Below are 13,882 nucleotides of genomic sequence, written 5' to 3'. Positions count from 1 at the left end.
CAAACGCTCGCAGTTTGCGGCTGATAACAGTTTCGCGTTTAACCCCTCCTCCACCCGCTCCCCAGCGCACGTAACACTGTCTCCCCTCCTCTCTCTACCTTTTGATTCAACGACAAAAAAAGGATAAAGAAAAAAAGAAGTCTGTCTTATTTGCATTATTAGAAATTCGCGTTAGCTTTTTTGTTTTGTATAAAACACGCACGCACGCACGCACGCACGCACACTCCATCCGTAGGGCGATTCCTATTTCATCGCGGCGTCGGGGATGTTGAATCTGCAATTGCTTTTTTTTTTTGCATTTCGCATTTCCGTTCGTAGAGGGGAAGTTCTTGCCGTATGGGCAGCCACTCCCTGCTGGGCAGCTTCCACCGTAGCTGCCCCCCCCCCCACCTCCAGCACCGCCACCAGCACCGCCAACGACGCCACCAGCACCGCCAACGACGCCACCAGCACCGCCAACGATGCCACCAGCACCGCCAACGACGCCACCAGCACCGCCAACGACGCCGCCAGCACCGCCAACGATGCCGCCAGCACCGCCAACGACGCCGCCAGCACCGCCAACGACGCCGCCAGCACCGCCAACGACGCCACCAGCACCGCCAACGACGCCGCCAGCACCGCCAACGACGCCGCCAGCACCGCCAACGACGCCACCAGCACCGCCAACGACGCCACCAACGACGCCACCAGCACCGCCAACGACGCCGCCAGCACCGCCAACGATGTCGCCGCCACCGTCACCGGCCCACGATTTCACCAGTTCATGATGGACGTCCGGTTGAGTGTCATGAAGTACACCTGGCTGGTACCTCCTGAACGCACCGACGCAAAGAACACCTGGCGCGCACAGGAGGGAGGACAGGCACACGGAGGAACAAGGCGTGTTGTTAGCGTGACGCACGTATGTATGGATGTTGAACTTCTTTTGAATCGCGCGTAGCCAACCGTGCTAATCGGAAGTGCGTGGGAAGGACAACAAACAATATTGGTCTCTGTGGGGGTCTATGGGTCTCTGCTGTGTGAGTCTATGGGTCTTTGTGTGGGTCTATGGGTCTCTGTGTGGGTCTATGGGTCTCTGCTGTGTGAGTCTATGGGTCTTTGTGTGGGTCTATGGGTCTCTGTGTGGGTCTATGGGTCTCCGTGTGAGTCTATGGGTCTCTGCTGTGTGAGTCTATGGGTTTCTGCTGTGTGAGTCTATGGGTCTCTGCTGTGTGAGTCTATGGGTCTCTGCTGTGTGAGTCTATGGGTCTCTGCTGTGTCAGTCTATGGGTCTCTGCTGTGTGAGTCTATGGGTCTCTGCTGTGTGAGTCTATGGGTCTCTGCTGTGTGAGTCTATGGGTCTCTGCTGTGTGAGTCTATGGGTCTCTGCTGTGTGAGTCTATGGGTCTCTGCTGTGTGGGTATATGGGTCTCTGCTGTGTGAGTCTATGGGTCTCTGCTGTGTGAGTCTATGGGTCTCTGCTGTGTGAGTCTATGGGTCTCTGCTGTGCGAGTCTATGGGTCTCTGCTGTGCGAGTCTATGGGTCTCTGCTGTGCGAGTCTATGGGTCTCTGTGTGGGTCTATGGGTCTCTCCGTGTGAGTCTATGGGTCTCTGCTGTGAGTCTATGGGTCTCTGTGTGGGTCTATGGGTCTCTCCGAGTGAGTCTATGGGTCTCTGCTGTGTGAGTCTATGGGTCTCTGTGTGAGTCTATGGGTCTCTGCTGTGTGAGTCTATGGGTCTCTGCTGTGTGAGTCTGTGGGTCTCTGCTGTGTGGGTATATGGGTCTCTGCTGTGTGAGTCTATGGGTCTCTGTGTGAGTCTATGGGTCTCTGCTGTGTGAGTCTATGGGTCTCTGCTGTGTGAGTCTATGGGTCTCTGCTGTGTGGGTATATGGGTCTCTGCTGTGTGAGTCTATGGGTCTCTGCTGTGTGAGTCTGTGGGTCTCTGCTGTGTGAGTCTATGGGTCTCTGCTGTGTGAGTCTATGGGTCTCTGCTGTGTGAGTCTATGGGTCTCTGCTGTGTGAGTCTATGGGTCTCTGCTGTGTGAGTCTATGGGTCTCTGCTGTGTGAGTCTATGGGTCTCTGTGTGAGTCTATGGGTCTCTGCTGTGTGAGTCTATGGGTCTCTGCTGTGTGAGTCTATGGGTCTCTGCTGTGTGAGTCTATGGGTCTCTGCTGTGTGAGTCTATGGGTCTCTGCTGTGTGAGTCTATGGGTCTCTCCGTGTGAGTCTATGGGCCTCTGCTGTGTGAGTCTATGGGTCTCTGTGTGAGTCTATGGGTCTCTGCTGTGTGAGTCTATGGGTCTCTGCTGTGTGAGTCTATGGGTCTCTGCTGTGTGAGTCTATGGGTCTCTGCTGTGTGAGTCTATGGGTCTCTGCTGTGTGAGTCTATGGGTCTCTGTGTGAGTCTATGGGTCTCTGCTGTGTGGGTATATGGGTCTCTGCTGTGTGAGTCTATGGGTCTCTGTGTGGGTCTATGGGTCTCTCCGTGTGAGTCTATGGGTCTCTGCTGTGTGAGTCTATGGGTCTCTGTGTGAGTCTATGGGTCTCTGCTGTGTGAGTCTATGGGTCTCTACTGTGTGAGTCTATGGGTCTCTGCTGTGTGAGTCTATGGGTCTCTGCTGTGTGAGTCTATGGGTCTCTGCTGTGTGGGTATATGGGTCTCAGCTGTGTGAGTCTATGGGTCTCTGCTGTGTGAGTCTATGGGTCTCTGCTGTGTGAGTCTATGGGTCTCTGCTGTGTGAGTCTATGGGTCTCTGCTGTGCGAGTCTATGGGTCTCTGCTGTGCGAGTCTATGGGTCTCTGCTGTGCGAGTCTATGGGTCTCTGTGTGGGTCTATGGGTCTCTCCGTGTGAGTCTATGGGTCTCTGCTGTGTGAGTCTATGGGTCTCTGCTGTGTGAGTCTGTGGGTCTCTGCTGTGTGAGTCTATGGGTCTCTGGGTGGGTCTATGGGTCTCTCCGTGTGAGTCTATGGGTCTCTGCCGTGTGAGTCTATGGGTCTCTGCTGTGTGAGTCTATGGGTCTCTGCTGTGTGAGTCTATGGGTCTCTGCTGTGTGAGTCTATGGGTCTCTGCTGTGTGAGTCTATGGGTCTCTGCTGTGTGAGTCTATGGGTCTCTGCTGTGTGAGTCTATGGGTCTCTGCTGTGTGAGTCTATGGGTCTCTGCTGTGTGAGTCTATGGGTCTCTGCTGTGTGAGTCTATGGGTCTCTGCTGTGTGAGTCTATGGGTCTCTGCTGTGTGAGTCTATGGGTCTCTGCTGTGTGAGTCTATGGGTCTCTGCTGTGTGAGTCTATGGGTCTCTGCTGTGTGGGTATATGGGTCTCTGCTGTGTGAGTCTATGGGTCTCTGTGTGGGTCTATGGGTCTCTCCGTGTGAGTCTATGGGTCTCTGCTGTGTGAGTCTATGGGTCTCTGTGTGAGTCTATGGGTCTCTGCTGTGTGAGTCTATGGGTCTCTGCTGTGTGAGTCTATGGGTCTCTGCTGTGTGAGTCTATGGGTCTCTGCTGTGTGAGTCTATGGGTCTCTCCGTGTGAGTCTATGGGTCTCTGTGTGAGTCTATGGGTCTCTGCTGTGTGAGTCTATGGGTCTCTGCTGTGTGAGTCTATGGGTCTCTGCTGTGTGAGTCTATGGGTCTCTGCTGTGTGAGTCTATGGGTCTCTGCTGTGTGAGTCTATGGGTCTCTGCTGTGTGGGTATATGGGTCTCTGCTGTGCGAGTCTATGGGTCTCTGCTGTGTGGGTCTATGGGTCTCTGCTGTGTGGGTATATGGGTCTCTGCTGTGTGAGTCTATGGGTCTCTGCTGTGTGAGTCTATGGGTCTCTGCTGTGTGAGTGTATGGGTCTCTGCTGTGTGAGTCTATGGGTCTCTGCTGTGTGGGTATATGGGTCTCTGCTGTGTGAGTCTATGGGTCTCTGCTGTGTGGGTCTATGGGTCTCTGCTGTGTGAGTCTATGGGTCTCTGCTGTGTGAGTCTATGGGTCTCTGCTGTGTGGGTCTATGGGTCTCTGCTGTGTGAGTCTATGGGTCTCTGCTGTGTGAGTCTATGGGACTCTGCTGTGTGAGTCTATGGGTCTCTGCTGTGTGAGTCTATGGGTCTCTGCTGTGTGAGTCTATGGGTCTCTGCTGTGCGAGTCTATGGGTCTTTGCTGTGTGAGTCTCTGTGTAATGCGGGCGAAAGCGACCTTCCGGATGTGACGTCACGAGGAGGCGGAGCCAGGTGACGTGGGTGAAAGGTTGGGGTCCTTAAGCGGGTAAACCGGAAAGAGAAGGCAGTCGGGGTGTGAATGGAAAGGTGTGGGGCCACGCGGGCGTACGAGCCGAGGGGGCACCGTCGGAGCGGGAGCCAACCCCGGGAACAGTAGGGAGCTACTGGGAGGTGTAAAGCTGCAGATAGAAATAGGCAGTAAGGCTGTGTGTGAGAGGCAGCGGTGTGGCTGCCAAGAGTCGCAGGAGCGACGAGGAGGCGAGACAGCACGAGGCTGTCAGAGCTGCGGAGTAAGCAAGAGCGAGAAGAGCAGCAGCGATTACAGCCAAGGGGGCTGAGAGTGAGTAACAGCAGCGGAGCTGCTGTGGGGGCTACAGGAGCGACAGAGGCCAACAGAGGGGCTGCTGGTGGAGAAGAGAGAGACATCGGAGCCAGCACGGTGGGGACTAAGCAAAGAGGAGACAGCCGTGTGGGTAATACAGTACGGACCAAATAAAGGACACTGAGCCAGAGATCGTGGTCGAATCCTTTATTACATATGGGTCTCTGCTGTGCGAGTCTATGGGTCTCTGCTGTGTGGGTATATGGGTCTCTGCTGTGTGAGTCTATGGGTCTCTGCTGTGTGAGTCTATGGGTCTCTGCTGTGTGAGTCTATGGGTCTCTGCTGTGTGAGTCTATGGGTCTCTGCTGTGTGAGTCTATGGGTCTCTGCTGTGTGAGTCTATGGGTCTCTGTGTGGGTCTATGGGTCTCTGCTGTGTGGGTATATGGGTCTCTGCTGTGTGAGTCTATGGGTCTCTGCTGTGTGGGTCTATGGGTCTCTGCTGTGTGAGTCTATGGGTCTCTGCTGTGTGAGTCTATGGGTCTCTGCTGTGTGGGTCTATGGGTCTCTGCTGTGTGAGTCTATGGGTCTCTGCTGTGTGAGTCTATGGGACTCTGCTGTGTGAGTCTATGGGTCTCTGCTGTGTGAGTCTATGGGTCTCTGCTGTGTGAGTCTATGGGTCTCTGCTGTGCGAGTCTATGGGTCTCTGCTGTGTGAGTCTATGGGTCTCTGCTGTGTGAGTCTATGGGTCTCTGCTGTGTGAGTCTATGGGTCTCTGCTGTGTGGGTCTATGGGTCTCTGTGTGAGTCTATGGGTCTCTACTGTGTGAGTCTATGGGTCTTTGTGTGGGTCTATGGGTCTCTGTGTGGGTCTATGGGTCTCTGCTGTGTGAGTCTATGGGTCTTTGTGTGGGTCTATGGGTCTCTGTGTGGGTCTATGGGTCTCTGCTGTGTGAGTCTATGGGTCTCTGCTGTGTGAGTCTGTGGGTCTCTGCTGTGTGAGTCTGTGGGTCTCTGCTGTGTAAGTCTATGGGTCTCTGCGAGAGTCTATGGGTCTCTGCCGTGGGCGTCTATGGGTCTCTGTGCGTGTCTATGGGTCCCTGTGCGAGTGTCTATGGGTCTCTGTGCGATTCTATGGGTCTCTGTGCGAGTCCATGGGTCTGTGTGAGTCTATGGGTCTCTGTGTGAGTGTCTATGGCTTTCTGTGTGAGTCTATGGGTCTCTGTGCGAGTCTATGGGTCTGTGTGAGTCTATGGGTCTGTGTGAGTCTATGGGTCTCTGTGCGAGTCTATGGGTCTCTGTGCGAGTCTATGGGTCTCTGTGCGAGTCCATATATTCTATGTTGAACCTGCTGTATGGGGGTGATGCTGCTGTATGTGCAATTAAGTAATTTGCAGGTGATCTTTCAGCATTGGGATGTTAAGGGCGATACCAGTTGCACTGTTTTTTCTACAGAAGGAAACCGAAGAACCTGGAATAAAACCCCACGTGGCATGAAACGGCAGAACATACAAACTTTAACCGCAGAAAGGCGTCTTGCTGTGAGCGTTGCCGTGACGACACCGTGATATTGTGAGCGTCGTTTCTCCACAGAGAACAATAACCAGCGCCGCGGAGTGTAACGGAGCGCGCTCAAACAGGCGGGTTGTGAATGCGTCTCTCTGTAACGAGCACTGTATCCTCCCCATTGTAAACATACCGCACCTTACCTTAATAATATAAAAAAGGGGGCCTGTCCCAGCCCATCCCCCCCCCCCCTTAACCAGTATATATACGGGGTAGTATCTCTTGGAATATCTCATTTACTTGATACAGCGAGCGTGCTGTGACGGTTCCACCTGAAGACGGAAGCTTGTGTTGCCTCCGAAACGTCGTGATTTTAATTTTATTTTACTTTCATTAATTTTAATTAAAAAATGTTTACCTACGTGACTTTACCGAAAAAACCTAAGAATATGAATCCTTGCAGTCACGAAAGCTTCAAATCTAGAATGTAAACACACCGTTTGCGTACGGTACTTTTTTTCCAAGTGACCTCAAAGGTTGGGGATGCACCTTGATCTTCCCAACGTCTTCTAATCCGGTGAACGGAAAAACCGAGCCGGCCGGTTGCACAAATCCTGGCGTGGCGTCAGCTCAGACCGTCGCTACATCGCGACGTTGATTTAAGTCGCTGCACGGCGCTGCTACGTCGCTGCTACATCGGTGCTACGTTGGTGCGTTGTTACGTCGCTACTATGTTGCTGTAACGTTGGTGCGTTGTTACGTCGCTGCTACATCGGTGCTACGTTGGTGCGTTGTTACGTCGCTGCTACATCGGTGCTACGTTGGTGCGTTGTTACGTCGCTGCTACATCGGTGCTACGTTGGTGCGTTGTTACGTCGCTGCTACATCGGTGCTACGTTGGTGCGTTGTTACGTCGCTGCTACATCGGTGCTACGTTGGTGCGTTGTTACGTCGCTGCTACATCGGTGCTACGTTGGTGCGTTGTTACGTCGCTGCTACATCGGTGCTACGTTGGTGCGTTGTTACGTCGCTGCTACATCGGTGCTACGTTGGTACGTTGTTACGTCGCTACTACGTTGCTGCTACGTTGGTACGTTGTTACGTCGCTACTACGTTGCTGCTACGTTGGTGCGTTGTTACGTCGCTTCACATCAGCGCTGTCGCAAGAAACAGGCGCGCGGAAACAAACAGACCGCGGACAATTTACCGACCGCGTTGCGACACGCGATTATGTAAAGGGGCGTTTGTCTCGGTGATTAATTTGGGTGGGGTTCATCAACGTGCCCTACCCCCCCCACCCCGACAATCTCCACACCCCCCCCACCCCCCCCACCACCACCACCACAAAGCGGCCATCGCCCCAATACGTTGGCATCTATTTCCATCTCAGTTGCCGGAAAAACCTGCGGAGGCGTTGCCCCTTCAGCGACTGTAACAAGCCACAGGGGGGTAACTTTGACGGTGAGTCACGACGACTGGCAGATAGGCAACCGACAGGCAGACACAGCGCCAGGTGTATAGGTACAGATACAGCCCCCGCCACGTGTCACCTTTAAACAGACTGTAGGAGACATTCGTCAGCAATGTTGATTGTGAACTCGGGTCGTCGGGTACGTCGCACTAACCCGCTACACCACCCGCTTCTCGCACGAACACACAAAGACAAAGATCCCCCCCCCACCGTATAGGCTTTAACAGACCGCCGGGGCAAGTGCTGTTAAGTGACGCCTATTACGAGGGAGGGCGGTGGCCAGCACCACGCCCGGCACGCAAAAGACCAAGACACACACAAAGACGAAGATCCCCCGTGTAGCCTCAACAGACTTTTAGGGCAAGTGCTGTTAGTGAGTAACTACGAAGGCCGGCTCGGTACACGAGGGGGTGGGTGGCCAGCACCACGCCCGACCGCCTTTTTCTCCCCGGTGACGATGTTTACACATCGCACCAGGTACTCATTTGAGGCCGAGTCGACCTAGGGTAGGGCCCAGAACCGGTTCACGTAATCGTCACAGGTTGTGGCCGTGAGCGGGGATTCGAACTCGGGTCGCCGGGTTCGTAACGCAGCGGCTCGCTGACCGCCACGCCACCGCTCCCCACACGCGCACACACGGGGGGCAGGGAGGGATCGTGGGGAGGGATTGGGGGGGGCGGGATTGGGGGGCAGTATTGGGGGGCAGTATTGTGGGGGAGAGGGTGCTACCTTGTCGTTCCTCTCGCACAGGAACTTGAGCCGCTGGGCTCGCTTGTGCATGAAGACGCCGTCCAGGTGTCCCGTCTCCACCGAGCGGATCTCGATCGCCTTCTCGCCCCAGCCCATGATCTGGTTGGAGCGGATGTACGCTGCACGGCAGGCGGCGGAGGAGGAGGAAGAGGAGGGCACGTGCCAGAGCGGAGGAGAGGCGGGAGGGAGGGATGGGCGGGTGGGCCGATTCGATGGATGTATTACGGATGTGATATACAGATGGATGGATTGTATGGGACAGAGGGATGCACGAGCAGATAGACAGAGAGACGTGGATGGATTATGGATACACAGAGCGGATGGATCGTATAAATAAAGAGATGGATCGATGGGTGTGGATTGGATGAACAGATGGGCATATCGAGAGATGGATGATGGAGGAACCAACACAGCGTCGGAGAGACAGGAAACAGACATGGAGATGGGGGGGGGGCGGGAAGGGGCAGACATTTTGGTTAAGTAACAGAATTGCAAACAATTTCGGGAAGAGCAGGACAACTTCAGAGAAACCGTTTTAATTTACGCCGAAACGTCTTGACGAGGGTCACCGTGCCACCGCGTTACAGAGCCGACGCGCGCGTTTCCGTACGTTTGCGCGTGTGTGCACAAATCTAGCGGCGGTAGCAGCGCAGTGGCTAACGGCAACAGCGCTACGAACCCGGCGACCCGGAGTTCGATTCCCGCTCACGGCCACCGTCGATATCGAACACACCGAACAGGTCCTCCCGCTCGGTCGACTCGGCATTAAATGAGCACCGGTTGCGGATAAACGTGAACATCGGCACTCGGGAGACAAAGGTGGCAGGACGTGGGTGCCGGCCACCCACCCCTTCATAGGTGTGCCACGCCGGCCCTTCGTAGGTGCTACTCGCATAACAGCACTTGCCCCGACGTATGTGTGTGTAGAACTTCTTTCGCACCGTACGTAGCCAACCGTGCTAATCGGAGGCGCGCGGGAAGGACAACAAACTGAACACAAAAAGCAGTTCCAAAGAAATGAGTTTTCAATCTCGATGATGATTGAAAGGTAAACATCCCCGGTGGCTTCCCGACATCGGAGGGAAGAGCGTTCCAGACGGCCGCAGAAAGCGCCGAGCGATGCGGCGACCGCCGTCTTTGTTCGACGACGAGCCAAAAAGCCGCCGCTGCTGTCGCGAGAGATAACCGGAGTTGGCGTGGCGCTCCACGCTCCTCCACGCTCCTTCACGCTCCGCCTTCACGGGCCCAACTTCGCTCATGGCACATTGCCCCGATGGTCTGTCGAGGCTAAACGTCTCGCGCGCGCCTCCCCCCCCCCCCCCAGGTCTCCGCCGTACCGACGGAGGTGGGCATCTCTCCCCACTGCAGCACCACGTCCTTGGTGATGCGCCCGTAGGTGTTCACGTAGACGCCCTCGTCCTCGTAGCACAGCAGCAGCTCCATGCCGTCCGTGTTGGGCAGCACGATGATGGAGTAGGGCGAGACGCTGCCCTGTATCTGCACGCACGTGTCGCGGCAGACACGCGCACGTTGTACCTCGTCGCCCTTGTCATACTCGTCGTCGTCATCATTGTCGTCATCATCGTCGTCATCGTCTTCGTCGTCGTCATCATCGTCATCTTCATCATCTTTCGCACTATTACCTAGCCAAACCGCGCTAATCGGAGATGCGGTCAACGTGCATTGTCCATCGAAGAGTCGTCAAGGAATCGGCCGTCAATTTGATCAATTGATCTATCGATGCTCACACGCACAATCTACTCAACCGTCGTTCAATGAATCGATCCGTCCATCCTTTCATCCATCCAACCGGCCATCAAACAAACGTTCCATGCGTTAGTATACCCATCAATTAATCCTTCCTTTCACCCATCAATAAATCAAATTAACTATCCACGATGGTATCAGTGTCCCACTCACGTGAGTGGGCTGGTAGATGTTGTAGGGGTTTCCCGAGTCGACGTCGATGGCGTGGAAGCCGGCATTGGAACCGTACACGACCTTCAGTCTCTGGGACTCCTCCACTGTCAAGTCCACCAGCTGGGGGCGGTGTGGCAGCTCGCCGAACGACTGGTGGGCACACGGGCGGAGGGGGGGCAACCCACCTCAGTCCGTGAGTGAGCGAGCAAGCGCAAGAGAGAGAGTGAGCGATGGTCTGAGCGGGGGAGCGAGTGGGCAAGCGAGTGAGTGGGCGTGAGTGAGTGATGTAAGTAATTAAGCGGTGATGCGAACAAGTGATGTGAGAGTGCGAGTCAATTGCGATGCGAGTCAACGAGCGAGTGATGAACTGAGCGAGTGAGCGAGATGAGAGAGTCGGTGCTGAAGTGAGCGAGCGAGCTAGCGGTGAAGTGAGTGAGCGAGCGACTGAATGGTGAAGCGAGTGAGCGAGCGACTGAATGGTGATGCAAGTGAGCGAGCGAATGAGTGCGAGTGTGAGTCAGTTGTGAGTGAGCAAGTGAGCGAGCGAGCGCTGGAGTGAGCGAGTGTTAGGCAGCGGTGATCGGAGCGAGCGAGGACATCTCCACGTGTTTTTTGCGAAAGTGTTTTAAAAGTGTTTTTTTTCGCTGGTTAGAAGTTTTCGAGCTAGCGGGTGCATTCACGTAGGATTTTTCCAGTAACGGACATATTCTAAGAGACGTGTTTTAAATGCGTACGCAGTTGGTGTAAACCCAAGCGGTAATTGCATCAGCGTCTCACCCACCACACAAGCCAATCGGCAACGCCAGCCAATCGGCAACACCCGCCAATTAAGCGACCCGAGCCAGTGAGAAACGCAAGCCACAGTAGCGACTCCACCCAAATTGACAATGGGTAGCACATTGATGACGTCACGCCATCTGTTTTGAGGCCCAAGACCGGTGGGCATTTTCACGATTCTGGAAACTGCCTGACGATGCTGGCTCTGGCTGTAACTGGCAGCACACGGCGGGGGGTAACCTTAGTCCGTGTCGCTGCCGTGCAGGCGCGTGCGCAACCGAGCAAACACCTTGAAGGCCATGAACTTGTGGTAGGGTTTGGGGGCCCAGGCGTACACCTCCACCGAGTTGCGCAGCGCCGTCACCAGGAAGCGGATCCTCTCGTACTTCACTGCCAGGCGCGGGGAAACGAGACGCGCGGGGGAGAGTCACGGGGCAGAGTCACGGGGCAGGGTCACGGGCAGAGTCATGGGGCAGAGTCACGGGGCAGGGTCACGGGGGAGAGTCACAGGGCAGAGTCATGGGGCAGGGTCACGGGGCAGAGTCAGGGGGCAGAGTCACGGGGCAGAGTCAGGGGGCAGAGTCACGGGGGAGAGTCACAGGGCAGAGTCACGGGGCAGGGTCACGGGGCAGAGTCACAGGGCAGAGTCATGGGGCAGAGTCACGGGGCAGGGTCACGGGGGAGAGTCACAGGGCAGTCATGGGGCAGAGTCACAGGGCAGAGTCACGGGGCAGAGTCACGGGGCAGAGTCACGGGGCAGAGTCACGGGGCAGGGTCACGGGGCAGAGTCACGGGGCAGAGTCATGGGGCAGAGTCACGGGGCAGAGTCACAGGGCAGAGTCACGGGGCAGGGTCACGGGGCAGAGTCACGGGGCAGAGTCATGGGGCAGAGTCACGGGGCAGAGTCACGGGGCAGAGTCACGGGGCAGGGTCACGGGGCAGAGTCACGGGGCAGAGTCATGGGGCAGAGTCACGGGGCAGAGTCACAGGGCAGAGTCATGGGGCAGAGTCACAGGGCAGAGTCACAGGGCAGAGTCACGGGGCAGAGTCACGGGGCAGAGTCACAGGGCAGAGTCATGGGGCAGAGTCACGGGGGAGAGTCACAGGGCAGAGTCACGGGGCAAAGTCATGGGGCAGAGTCACGGGGCAGAGTCACGGGGCAGGGTCACGGGGGAGAGTCACAGGGCAGAGTCACGGGGCAGAGTCACGGGGCAGAGTCACGGGGCAGAGTCACGGGGCAGAGTCACGGGGCAGAGTCACGGGGCAGAGTCACGGGGCAGAGTCACGGGGCAGAGTCACGGGGCAGAGTCACGGGGCAGAGTCACGGGGCAGAGTCACGGGGCAGAGTCACAGGGCAAAGTCACGGGGCAGAGTCACGGGGCAGAGTCACGGGGCAGAGTCACAGGGCAGAGTCATGGGGCAGAGTCACGGGGCAGAGTCACGGGGCAGAGTCACGGGGCAGAGTCACGGGGCAGAGTCACGGGGCAGAGTCACGGGGCAGGGTCACGGGGCAGAGTCACGGGGCAGGGTCACGGGGCAGAGTCACGGGGCAGAGTCACGGGGCAGGGTCACGGGGCAGAGTCACGGGGCAGGGTCACGGGGCAGGGTCACGGGGCAGGGTCACGGGGCAGAGTCACGGGGCAGAGTCACGGGGCAGAGTCACGGGGCAGAGTCACGGGGCAGAGTCACGGGGCAGGGTCACGGGGCAGGGTCACGGGGCAGGGTCACGGGGCAGAGTCACGGGGCAGAGTCACGGGGCAGGGTCACGGGGCAGGGTCACGGGGCAGAGTCACGGGGCAGAGTCACGGGGCAGGGTCACGGGGCAGGGTCACGGGGCAGGGTCACGGGGCAGAGTCACGGGGCAGGGTCACGGGGCAGGGTCACGGGGCAGAGTCACGGGGCAGAGTCACGGGCAGAGTCATGGGCAGAGTCACGGGGCAGAGTCACAGGGCAGAGTCACGGGGCAGGGTCACGGGGCAGAGTCATAGAGAAGTCACACGACGCACGAGGAAGAGTCACGCGCAGTCACGAGCCACGTGGGGCAGTCACGTGACACGTGGGGCAGTCACGTGACGAACGGCCGCCCCCACCCCCCATCTTTCCCGCGCGTTGTCATGCCCCCTGCGATTGCTTTCCCATGTCACTGCTGGCGGATTGGGGGTTCCATTGAGAGGGAGCTCGCGTAAAGGGTGTTCTTGGCCTACTCTTCCACTTTGGCCAGACGTTCGTTGTGGCAGGAGTGCCCACAAGTTGACCCACCACAGGATGACCTGCGGATCGCTGGGCGGACAGAGGCGGGTGGAGATTTAACACCGAGCTCCTCGGAGCCCCGGAGCGAATTTGAAGACGTGTGAGGGAATGCCGGGGGAGGCGAGGGGGGGGGGCGGGGGGGAGGCGAGGGGGGGGGGGGCGGGGGGGGGGCGGGGGGGGTGGGGGGGGCCGGTGCTCTCACCAACTTTGTAGTGCACGCAGCCCTCCAGGTCTCCCACCGTGGTCCATCCCTGCTTCTTCTCCACCTCGGGGTCGTTGTGCAGGATCTTGTTACGTAGCCACGACAGATAGTAGACCCGCAGCTTGTGCTTCTTGCCTGCCCACATCACCACCATCGTCATCATCATCAATATCATCACCACCATCATCGTCACCATCACCACCATCACCGTCACGACCATCATCGTCACCACCATCATCACCATCATCATCATCATCGTCGTCACCACCATCATCTCGGCGACAGGTGGTACACACTCGAAGATTGTGCTTCTTGCCTGTCCACATCGTCACCATCACCATCATCACCATCATCATCACCACCGTCATCACCATCATGACCATCTCCTCCGTGACAAGTGGTACACTCGAAGATTGTGCTTCTTGCCTGCCCACATCATCACCATCAACATCGCCGACATCACCACCATAACCAACATCAACATCGTCAACAACACCATCATC

General features: G+C 56.9%; 1 protein-coding gene across 3 annotated transcripts in view; it reads right to left on the bottom strand.

Annotated features, from left to right (window-relative positions):
- Positions 1-734: 734 nt before the first annotated feature.
- LOC144735700 (traf2 and NCK-interacting protein kinase-like) overlaps positions 735-13,882 on the bottom strand; it is a 36,639-nt gene continuing 23,491 nt past the window's right edge. For 2 of the 3 annotated variants that reach the window (XM_078618182.1, XM_078618183.1), the window contains exons 14-19: positions 13,380-13,514; positions 11,217-11,317; positions 10,151-10,300; positions 9,568-9,727; positions 8,210-8,349; positions 735-840 (exon numbers count right to left, since the gene is read on the bottom strand). In XM_078618182.1, coding sequence (XP_078474308.1) covers positions 757-840; positions 8,210-8,349; positions 9,568-9,727; positions 10,151-10,300; positions 11,217-11,317; positions 13,380-13,514 — 770 coding nt within the window. In that variant the 3' untranslated portion in view covers positions 735-756. The remainder of the gene's footprint in view (positions 841-8,209; positions 8,350-9,567; positions 9,728-10,150; positions 10,301-11,216; positions 11,318-13,379; positions 13,515-13,882) is intronic. The other variant, XM_078618184.1, reaches the window with a different exon arrangement.

Source organism: Lampetra planeri, chromosome 56 (genome assembly GCF_965212315.1).
Source record: "Lampetra planeri chromosome 56, kcLamPlan1.2.h2, whole genome shotgun sequence".
In the NCBI taxonomy this organism is placed as follows: Eukaryota; Metazoa; Chordata; class Hyperoartia; order Petromyzontiformes; family Petromyzontidae; genus Lampetra; species Lampetra planeri.
Note: the sequence above shows the minus strand (reverse complement) of the source record. Positions and strands in the feature narration are given on the sequence as shown.